The sequence below is a fragment of the Protobothrops mucrosquamatus genome, unplaced genomic scaffold (genome assembly GCF_001527695.2).
Source record: "Protobothrops mucrosquamatus isolate PMUCROS unplaced genomic scaffold, P.Mucros_1.0 scaffold659, whole genome shotgun sequence".
NCBI lineage: Eukaryota > Metazoa > Chordata > Lepidosauria > Squamata > Viperidae > Protobothrops > Protobothrops mucrosquamatus.
The window spans coordinates 374842-386537 of record NW_015386948.1 but is presented as its reverse complement, the minus strand read 5'-3'; the positions used below and the strand labels follow the sequence as shown (position 1 = coordinate 386537).

General features: G+C 43.5%; 1 protein-coding gene across 1 annotated transcript in view; it reads left to right on the top strand.

Moving 5' to 3' along the window:
* The first annotated feature begins 392 nt into the window (after positions 1-392).
* The window catches only part of SFRP1 (secreted frizzled related protein 1), a 28438-nt gene continuing 17134 nt past the window's right edge, over positions 393-11696 (top strand). Inside the window, exons 1-2 of the mRNA XM_015817978.2 lie at positions 393-942; positions 9108-9185. Coding sequence (XP_015673464.2) covers positions 393-942; positions 9108-9185 — 628 coding nt within the window. The remainder of the gene's footprint in view (positions 943-9107; positions 9186-11696) is intronic.

Genomic DNA, 11696 nt, shown 5'->3' with positions numbered 1-11696 from the left:
CGGGGGGGGGGAGGAGGGCTGAAAAGGGTGGGGTGGGGGGGGAGTAGCCCTCCGCGGATTGGCTGGCCGAGGAAAAGGGCTCTGAAACTCCGGGGGAGAAAGGGCTCTTTGGTGGCCGTTCTCGGCGCCGGCTGTTGCTTCGGAGTCCGCCGGGCAGGGAGGCTGCGCTGGGCTGGGCTGGGCTGCCCCGACCGGCGAGGCAACTTCGAGGCGGCCGGACGCCTGGACTCCAGCGGGGAGGGTCCCCCGTTTGCTCCCACCCGGGTTCTCCTGGGTTAAAGTTGGGGCGACTCGCTTTTGGCAGCCCGTCCCCACGACCCCCGAAGAAGCCAGGCGGGCGGAATCCGGGCCACCACCGGCGTTGCAACCTCGCCCTCGGTCCTCTTCCAGCGATGGGCCTGGTCTTCCGCCCCCAAGATGCCAGCTGGGGTGCCCTGTGGATGCTCTGGGCAGCCTTCGGCCTCCTCCTCCTGCCCGGTTTGGCCGGGGCCAACGAGTACGACTACGTGAGCTTCCAGTCGGACATCAGCTCCTACCAAAGTGGACGCTTCTACACCAAGCCCCCGCAGTGCGTGGCCATCCCGGCTGACCTGCGCCTCTGCCACAGCGTGGGCTACGACAAGATGGTCTTGCCCAACCTGCTGGACCACGAGACCATGGCCGAGGTCAAGCAGCAGGCCAGCAGTTGGGTGCCTTTGCTCAACAAGAACTGTCATTTTGGCACCCAGCTCTTCCTTTGCTCCCTCTTTGCCCCCATTTGCTTGGACCGGCCCATCTACCCCTGCCGTTGGCTCTGCGAGGCCGTGCGCGACTCCTGCGAGCCGGTCATGCAGTTCTTTGGGTTCTACTGGCCCGAGATGCTGAAGTGTGACCAGTTCCCCCAGGACGATGTCTGCATTGCCATGACGGCCCCCAACGCTACGGAGGCTTCGAAGCCTCAAGGTAAGCTTTGGTCCTTAGCAGCATCTTCTTTCTCTACCTTGGCCTCGCTTGGAGCTACTCAGAGATGGTCCTGCTGGGAAGCCGAGGTGAGATGATAGCTCCTGGCGGCCCTCTTATAGAGCAAGACCCAAGAAGAAGGCCTTCTGAATGTTTAGGGAGAACCCGTAGTATTAGGATCCAGCTGGGTCCCATCTTCCCATGAACACCATTTCCACTTCAAGGTCTTCAGTAATGAATAGAAGTGTTTCTCAACTTTGGAACTTTCAAACATGTGGATTTCAACTCCCAGAATTCCCCAGCCAGCCTCTCCACATGCCTTAAAAGTTGCCAAGATTGAGAAACACTGGAATAGAATATTATTCCGTAACTTCATCACTTTCTGATTATTTGGCCTTTAGTTCCCAGAACTGTTAGCAGTGGTTACACCAAGTTGGTCTACATCTCTGAAGCACATCAAAGCTGGAAGGAGGATGGAGAAGACTCTTCTGGATTGAGTAACCCAGTAGCCCACCCATTCTAAATTGAGTTCATGTGTGAGGTTAAGAAGGGAATGGCTGTAGCTGAGTGATTAAGGACAGATTCTGCTTGCTGAGGATTTCAACGCCTGTAAGGCAAAGGAAATTTCTGCTCAAGACTCCAGAAAGTTGATGGTGCCAATACTAATTGCAATTATGGCAGACTTTGCTAATAGTAACAGGATTAATTATTTGACTTGGCAGCTTCCCGAGAACTTTGCTGAATGAGGTTCATGCAGTTCTGCTCCCCAAAAGTAGACAGGAGGGAGAGGAGAGCTTCAAAGAAACAATTTCCCATTTCTGCAGAAGTGGTTGAGTAATTTTGGAATCTTAGTAGCTTTTGGGGACCTCTACGAACGTTTCTCTGTTACAACTTGTTCTGTGTTCTCAGAATGTGAGAGCAAAACAAAAAACAACAACAAGCAACTGATTGTTGCCCTTACTTATTAATTAAGACAAGAGCCTCTTCATAGCACCAGTTTTGTTCTTTATATACCCAACAACTCCAGACATAGACAAGGATTTAGTTCTGGCTGGTCTGCTAATCAACACATTGGCTTAATGCTCAACCTGGGCTAACAAAGCATAAGTGCCTTGTTTATAATGCCTGCTGTGCCCAGACAGATCAATCCTATTTAGCATCATGTGATGACCTGGTTTATACTACATGCTAAAAAATCCATGGCTGGCTTCCCACAGGATGCTGAACCATAAATGACCTGATCCTTTTGGAGCCTGGATGCTGGCGAACCTGGCACGGATTTGTGTGATTATATTGCATCTAGTACTTCCTCGCCCTACCCAACTGGTAGACAGAGACTGAGAAATCCTGATTGGCTTAAAGTTACCCCTCTGTGGTGAAGATTTAAGCTAGATTCTCCCAGTTCTGATAAGCACTTCTTTGTTGCAGAAAAGAAAATTTATTTCAAAGATAAAAATAATAAAGTAAGCCTCTGTTGTTTATGTGTGTGCTGCTTGCAATGTTCATGTGGTTAAGCATGCATAGAAGAAGATATTTAACAAGCCATTTTCTTTACTCTCTCTTTCTCTGCACTGTCAGGATCATAGCAATACTAAGGTAATGTATTTCCACAATGTTGGAAAGATTTCCCATATAATATGCATTTAGACATAGTAAAACATGCCAGATATAGAAACTCTATATCTGGCATGTTTTACTATGTCTAAATGCATAACATTACATGGGAAAACTTTCCAATGTTTAATATATTACCTTAGTATTGCTATGATCCTGATAGTTTCTACTCGGCTGTTTGGAATTTACACTCTGGGCTGCCTTGGGATGCTTTTTCATCCTTAGTCTTTGAAGTACAGTTGGGGGCTTGATCTTCCTCAAACTGGTAACCCCCCCCCCCGTACATTGTGCTTAAGACTCTTAGGATATGAACACATCAAGTTGGAGAGGGTCCTGGGTACTGAGTTACTTAAATCTTGCACTGGCAACTTTGCTGGCCTTAAACAACATGACTTCCTGGACACTCGATCTCAGAGCTATTGTGAAGATAGAATACTGCTCTCATACCTTTGTAGGGAAGTGGCCCAAAATCAGAAACTTTAACAAAACACCAGCGACTCCAGAACTCAGCCAGGCTCCTTGAACATGATCCAGCTAGTGTTTCTCCCCATGCATTTGGATATATGTGTGTATTATTATTATTATTATTATTATTATTAATAATAATAATAATAATAATAATAATAATAATAAAAAAAAAAAAAGTTGGAAGGGACCTTGGAGGTCACCGAGTCCAACCCCCTGCTCAGGCAGGAACCCTACACCATTTCAGAGAAATGGCTGTCCAGTCTCTTCTTAAAAACTTCCAGTGTTGGAGCATCCACCGCTTCTGGAGGCAGGTTGTTCCACTGGCTAATTGTTCTAACTGTCAGGAAGTTTCTCCTTAGTTCTAAGTTGCTTCTCTCCTTGATTAGTTTCCATCCAGTTGCTTCTTCTCCTGCCTTCAGGCGCTTTGGAGAATAGCTTGACTCCCTCTTCTTTGGGGCAGCCCCTGAGATATTGGAACACTGCTATCCTGTCCCCCCTCGTCCTTCTCTTCGTTAAACTAGACATACCCAATTCCAGCAACCGTTCCTTATATGTTTTAGCCTCCAGTCCCCTAGTCAAACTCAAGGAGATGAATCCTGGGCAGGTAATACATGGTCACATGTACCCTGCCCGCCCTCCACTTGCATGTATAAAATTAAGCAGTTAGTAAGATAGCTGATGAAAGAGATTGCAACTCAAGAATGTCCTAAACATTTCCACTTAGAAGCCGGGAAATGTAGAATTGGAATGGGCTACCAAAGCCTTCAACTCCATCTCTTTGCTCCTTGTTGTAAATAGATGCCTGTTGCCAAGTGGCCGAATACTGAATGTGTGATTGTGGGGATGCTGCGACGGTTGTAAGTTCAAGGACTGTAAGTCACTTTTTTCAAGACTGTTGTAATTGGAACTGTTGCTAGACAAGTGATTGTAAGATGAGGACGCTCTGCGTGCTCTTGTAGCAGAACAGGTGACCGTTACGTTTGTGTGTAGGGAACTGGCATTCCCACCCTGACACTCTCCAAACAGGAAGGACTTCAATTCCCATAATCCCCTATTAGCATAGACCAAGGCCAGGCGACCCTTATGCAAATTTCCTTGACCGGGATTTTGACTCCTCAGTTTTTACATGCAATTTTTGTCAGCGAGTTGGAAAAAGTAGTTTTAAGAGACTATCTGAACAATTGGCCTCTCCGTTTCTCCCATTAGGTATGAAATCTGTGCATCTTTAAAAAGTTAACATTCCTATACTATCCAAGGTTTCTGAATAAGCTGACATCAGGGTCCAAATGTAAAACAATACTTTGGCACTCAAGGAGTGCCTTCTCCTTTAAACCTTTTTTTCTCCCTCCCTTCCTTTGCATTCCTTAGCAGAAGGCAGTATTTAGAGCTACTACTACTTTTTTTTCCCAAACTAATCTCTTGGGAGGAAAAAGTTATTTTCATAACTGCTCCGTAGCTGGAAACGAGGAGTTGATTGACGGGAGTTTTGCTTTGGCTGTTTGTCTCAGCCGTAAAGGCACCAAAATCTCCTTTAAAACAAAACACACAAAACGGGACACACTGCTCAGCCCCCGCCCCCCACCCCACTCGTATTGGTTTCAGGTATAAGCTGCCAATTTTACAAATCCAGTCCTTTGAGAGACGTAGATATTTTTCCCGATTAAAATGTGGTGCCAAATTAGAACAGGATACGACGGGTAAGGTGATCGTTTGTAAAAGATGGAAAGGAAAGGACTTGTCACAGGCCTCATCCAGTGCGTTTCGTGGGGAAGGAACACAAATGGTAGTGTTTTTTTTTACGGTGAGGCATAAAAGAAATCAGGGCTTTTTCTGTTTTTCCATAGCTTGGATAATATATATATATATTTTGAAGGGGTGAGTTATTGATGTATAAATTTATTTTGTTTCGGCATCTAGCAGACCAGAAACTCAGTTAGATTATGATTCACTCCCTTTTGGGTGGGAGAATCATGGATGTAGGTTTGAGCGGGAAGTCCTGGACAGCCAGTTATTTATTAATACTATGAAAACTGTCCTATTTTATTTTCATTTTTTTTAAAAAAAAAATCTACTGTGTTGAGGAGGGGATGATCTATTCTCCGAAGCACCTGAAGGCATGGCAAAAAGTACTGGGTGGAAATTTATCAAGAATGCTTCAACCTAGAATTAAGGAGAATTTTCCTGACAGTGAAATCAGTCAGTGGAATGGCTTTCAAGAAGATGTGGGTGCTCCATCACGAGGATTTTAAAAAGGGACTGGACAGCCATTTGTCTGGAATAGTATAAGGTGCACAAGTAGGGGGTTGGACTAGAAGATCTCCAAAGTCCCTTCCAAGTCTGTTACACGGTTACTGAATCCCATATTTCATGTTACATGTCACTATTTTAAAAGCAATAAAAGAATAAATGGGTGTGCTACCTGCTCTAATATGTGCCAGTGAAACATGGACACCAACCTCACGATACGAAAGCTACGAGTGGAAAGAGACAAGCTCGGCATCACACGACAAGATAGAAAGATCCGCACATGGATTAGAGAATAAAGAAAAGTATACGATGCCATCAAGACAGTAAAAGAACGGGAATGGAAACGGGCTGGGCACACAGCAAGAGGAACTGAGGGCAGGTGGACCAAGGCAGTCATAGAACGGATTCCGCTCGATCAAAAGCGTCCACGAAAGAGATCTAAAACAAGATGGATCACCGACATCAGCAAGTAGGGCAGTCCCAAATGGCAAAAGAAAGCTTGGGACCGTATAGGTTGGAAACCTGCGGAGGAGGCAGTGGAGAGACAATGGCTAAAATGATATAAATAATAAATTAAAAAAAGGAAGGATACTCCATGGAAAGGAGATTCATTTTTTTAAAAAAGTTTTGTTTTAGAAAGATCCCATTACAAAACGGTAGGAAATCACGCTGCTAATTTTCTGCAGTAAAGGTTGAAGGGCTTTTGATTCCCCTCAGAATTCCAAGATTATGGTTACATTATGGTTTACTTAAGAACAGCTACAGCAGTCCATGATTCAGAACAATGTATAAACCCAGTGATGTAGGGCTTAACCATTCTCCACCCATTGTTCCTACAGCTTATTTAAGTATTCATCCATGGGTTTCATATATTAAAAAAGTATTTTAGTACTAGAAGAATTTGCTGTGGTATTTTATTGTGAAATCATTGTACCATAAAAAGAATACTCAGCTGTCAAAAAAGGAGACTTACTTTCAAATTCACTTATTCATTCATTCATTCCAGTCTGGCCTCTATCAGGTGCTGTGGATTACAATTCCCATCAGCCCTGACCACAAATTGTGCTGATTTGGGCAGATGGGAATTGAAATACACACACACATTTAAGTCTGCAAGTACCGTAAATATAATGTTGAGGAGGACGAAAGACAGATTTATCTCTTTTTCATTTGTTATGGTTTTGTGGCAGATGTAACCGCTAATCCTATAGATAGCATTACACTTCCTACAGGCCAGGGGTGAGACAGGAAGCACTCATTCATGCGCTCTCTCACACAATCACACACCCACATATACAACCAATGCACACACAGAGCAAACGCCAAAGAAGGAGCTTAGAGATATTTAATACGTTTTCAGCTGAATGAGCTTCTTCCCCATGAAAAAAGCATAAATCAGGGGTCTTCAAACTTGGCCCTTTTATGACTTGTGGACTCTCAGAATTCCCAGAATTTTGCCAACTGTGGCAAAAAATAGTCATAAAATGGGCCACAACTCACTAAGCAACTGCCTTGCTTAGCGATGAAAATGTTGGGCCCAGCGGTGGTGGTGGTGGTAAGTCAAGGACTATTTGTATAATTTTATGCACAGGTAAGATTAAGATGGTCCTAAACAGTGTTGTCCTAGAGCAGGGGGTCTTCAAACATGGCACGTTTAAGACTTGTGGACTTCGACTCCCAGAATTCCTCAGCCAGGCTTAAAGTTGCCAAGTTTGAAGACCCCTGTCCCAGAGCAAGAGTGAGCAGGTGATGGGCCAGGGTCTCCTCAGTGCTGTAAGACCACCCTGCGGAATTTCTGCAGCTAAACATCTGGATTTCAACACAGCAGACTTTGGGGGGAGGATGGGGGGTGATTTTAAGGGTGGGGATGGGAATTCTTTGCCTCTGGGAGGGGCTCCTGCTCCCACCTCAGCCTTCCGTGGCCCCTGGGAAGGTTGGGGAGTGGGTTGAATTGTGGCTCTTAGCTTTAAGACAGTGCCCTGCCCTGGCCCAGGGTCACCCGGGGACTTTCCTGACTAAGTGGGGATATTTGAACATTGGTCTTCTTGTGGGTGGAAAGACGAAGTAGAAAGAAAGCTCTGACAGAATGGCATTTGGTGACAAAAGCGTTCTTTTCTGAAATTCATTATATGATCTCAGCACGGCTCTCTCAGAAAAGAACCGGCTTGAGAACAGTCAGATTAGTCTTCAGATACCATTTTCCAGAATTCCAGATGTTCTGGAGTTCTGGAGAATTCCCCAATCAGTATGCTCCCTTTGAGTTGCAGTGCCAATATAGGAGAGAGTATCGTTTTTTTTGGGAAGGCCATATTAGGAAGAAGTCTGTGTAATAAATGTCATTGGCGTGATTTGTAGTAGGTAAGAAACCTTGTAAACTTTCTTCCAGTAAATTAAAATAAGAGATTGTTAACAGAAGGCCTTGATGTTTATCTTTGATGTTGTTTAACCTGTTAACAGTTATATATAGGGTTTTTTTTTGCCCTTTTAATTCACATTTTATATGTTTTTGTCCATTTTTGTTTTGTGTTTATTCATTTTTTTTCCTTTGGATTTTGTATTTTAATCTTTTGAATAAAATAAAATTTTATTTTAAAAAAAGTTGTTGGGTTTCACACAACCTTGTAGGCTAGGCTAAAATGGCATTGGGTAGCTTAGGGTGAGTCCTTCAGTTACTAGTGTCCTTAGCATTAAGTAGGAACCATGTTACATGAATACAGTGACTGTATTTAGTTAATGTAGATTTGGGATTTAATATATTGTGTGAATCCAGTCTGAAGATGGATCTTCATCTTGCTCCTCTAATTCCTTGTCTGACTATCAGAGTTGGCCAATAAAGTTCCTTCCTTCCTTCCTTCCTTCCTTCCTTCCTTCCTTCCTTCCTTCCTTCCTTCCTTTCCACCCACCCGTCCATCCATCCATCCATCCATCCATCCCACCTGCAAACACTGCACCAAGAAAGATTCAGATAAGACTCCATTCTCCACTCAACTTGCTGGAGGTTGAATGTTCAGTTTCAACTAGGAAAGGATGTTTTATTTGGAACTTCTGCCTAGCAAATCTCATAGCTTCCCACTACATTTCTTATGGCTGACTTCAGGTGCTATGTAAACAGCTTAGGAGGAATGAACAAAGATGAAAGCTGAACAGGAATGGGAGTGAGCTGCGAAGAGGGAAAACTATTCCAGTGTCAAGCGGCAGATGAAAAAAAAAATGATTTAGCTTTTCGAATCCTGTTGCTGATCTTGGCAAACTGTGCAGAAGAGAAGGGAGGTGGCAAGCATCTGCGTTTTGTAGCTGAAGTCAACAGAACAAAGATCTCAGTGGTGGATGCGGCTTCTCCAGGTTTCCCGTGAGCCTGAAAGAATTCTGCGTTGGGTAATCTTTTGCAGTCAGTGATTGATCTCAACTGTTAAGAGGTCATGTTGTGGACACTGTCACGGCAATGGCTGTGGGGAAGCCCCCTTGTTCACCACATGGCTGCTCTGTTGGCTGGAACTAGCTACCAAACTCTCAATTTACTCCTCTATAAAAGGGGGGATTGCATTACAACAGTACTTATTAGTTTCTCAAGAGATTCCTACTCATATCGGTATCTTCCTTCTGGATAGGTGCAATGACAGCATTGCTTTTAAGCTGGACTTCATTACTTAAGTCCAAAATAAGGAGCTCCAACTTGAATGCAGTGCTCTGACACCTGTTAGGAGCAGGAACCGCTTGGGAAACTAACGAGCATGGCTTATTAGCAGTTAATTTTTGTCTATTTGCCTATATGGGTACTTGTTCTTCTTTCAGGCTGTTGTTACTTTCCCTTGCTTGACGTGTCCTCCTTCTCTTTCCAGGCACTGCTGTGTGTCCCCCTTGTGACAATGAAATGAAGTCGGAGGCCATCCTGGAGCACCTGTGCGCCAGTGAGTTTGGTAAGGAAGCCTTTCCCCCCCCCTTATTTTAGGTACACTTAGACTCAGAAGTTCTCTGTGACTCCAAGTAGTTGATTCTCCTCTTGCCTGACGTTCTCCAGATGTGCTGGTCCACCAGTCCCAGAAACTCTTCCAGAGTATAGTTGATGAATAGTTCCCCAGATTGGTCTCCTATCCATAAAAAATCCTCTCTCTTTTTAGGATCCTGTAATCCCTTCATTTGGGGTAGACTGAATGGAGTTGAGCTCTATTGCAGAAGCCCTTTCTGATGCCACACAGAGTCTGCAGCAGATATTTTTCTCTTTGCACCCTAGGAGAGAAATCTCTGTCGCTATCTAGGATTGAACTCTTCACCACTAGGCCACCACGTCACTCAGTGGTCTCCTATCCATACAGTAAGAAATATAGATCTCCTTAGCAGCATGAGAGCGGAAGCAGTGTCCTACCATGGTCAAGGACCATATCTTATAGACTTAGGAGGGTTTTCAGAAATCATCAGACTCAGAAGAAAGAAGACAGTGGCATCTCGTTTGTAGACTCTCCAAATGTCCTCCCCCAATTTGCACAATTAAAGTTAACTAGAAATGGGTAAAGAACAATAGGGCTAATTCTCTTCTGATTTTCAGAAAACAAAAAACCACGAGGTGTAGTGAGCCTACTTCATCCAGAAATGTGACAAATTCTGCCCAAAGTTTTGAAAATCCCAGCCCTTCCTCTCTGCTGATGTTATACTGCTTCATGTTCTGCCATCTGCAAACTTCATTTATCTCTTTCGTGACTCTTCCATCCAGCCACAGTTCCAGAGAGGTTATTAAGAACATTTTCCTTTTGTGCACCAATTTGCGGTTTGAAATTCATCTTATACTTCAAATTGGATATATAAAATTTAAGGGAATTGGACCTTTTCATACTTACCCTGAGAATGTTGCTATCTATTGTGACAACTTGGGATGTGTATCTGGGAGTGGATAGACACTTACCTTCATATTAGCCTTAAATCCTAAAATGTTTCAAGACAGCAAACATTTGGTAAATATTTGAAGCTGCTAAACAGTACTCCAGATTAATGATGTTAATCTTCAAAACCAAGTAAGAGCTTTGGTGCACTTCAAAGTCTAACAACTTTAGTGGGGCATAAATTTCACTGACTACTTTTCTGTTTGACCATATATGGAGATAAATGTACATAACTATTTGCCCCTCTTCATTTTATGTTAGAATAGGGACGAATCTTTCCTGCCCACAAAGATATAGAGAGATTTCTGGTCCCTTTTTGGAGTATAATTGGACAAATACTAATTTTTGCCCGTGCTGCATGATGATAGTGGGAATTGAAGTCTTGGAGGCTATTAATTTGCAGTAGGTGGTTGAAAAATCAAATCAAACCTTATTTTATTTTCTCCTCGATTGCTCATCCATACATCTAACTTGTTCCTGCATGAAGCCCATATTATTTTTATTTTTTATTTTTGTTATTTTTGAGGAACAAGTTACGATGTCCTCTCTGTTTCATCCCCTACCTCTGCTGTGTCAGGCTGGAATTGGCTCTAGTTTTTCTGATGTAAAAGGGTTTTCTGACACAAATTGTAGCATATATATCCTCTGAAGTGCCATGGTAATGTTGTCAATGATGATGCAGCTAGTGGTATAGGAGATCGTGGGGAGGCAGAGAAAGGAATGGAAGAGAATACTGATGTCAACAGTCAGGAGATGGCAGATCAGTCGCTTAACAATTCATCTCATAAATAAAACTCAGTCCAAATGAAAAAAAGATCTGGAAAATGATCTCAAAGTACACAAAGAGACTTGCCCAAACTGATTCACTGCAAATGAGGTTGGAAAAATTTCTAAGATAGTTTCCAAGATTCCATATTTTCCCCACACAAGTACTGAAGACGTCATAGAGAAATCGGTCGAATTCTTGTCTTACTCAGCGGTGTTGGGCCTGACATAGTTGGGGATTATCCAGTGCCTGTTGCCCTCTTAAATCTTCTGCATGCTTGTTTCCATCTGGTTTGGCCACTGAGCAATTCACTCTTCTCCATTTGGCCTTGGGTTGAAGAGTAGACAGAACATCTGGCTTGTGCAGCCTTTATTAGGAAGGATTAGACATGGGACCAGGTCTTGTAGGACAGAGGCCCCCAACCTTTTGGGCACCAGGGACCAGTGCCATGGAGAGAGGTTTTTCCGCGGACCGGAGGGGGTGTGGTTTCATGTGCTGCCTGCATCCCACGGATGGAGCTTCGCTTATTTGTGCGGACCAGTTTCTGGCATGCTGTGGACCGGTCCCGGTCCATGAACTGGGGGTTATAATTTATTTATTTATTTATTTATTATTCGAATTTATATCCCGCCCTTCTCCTTGCGGACTCAGGGCGGCTGACAATCAATTAAAAACACCAATAACAATCACAAAGTTAAAATTAATTAAAATGAAATATTTAAATTGTCTGATTAAAATATAATTAAAAACCCCTCTAAAAACCCCTCTTAAAAATTATCCTAGGCCAG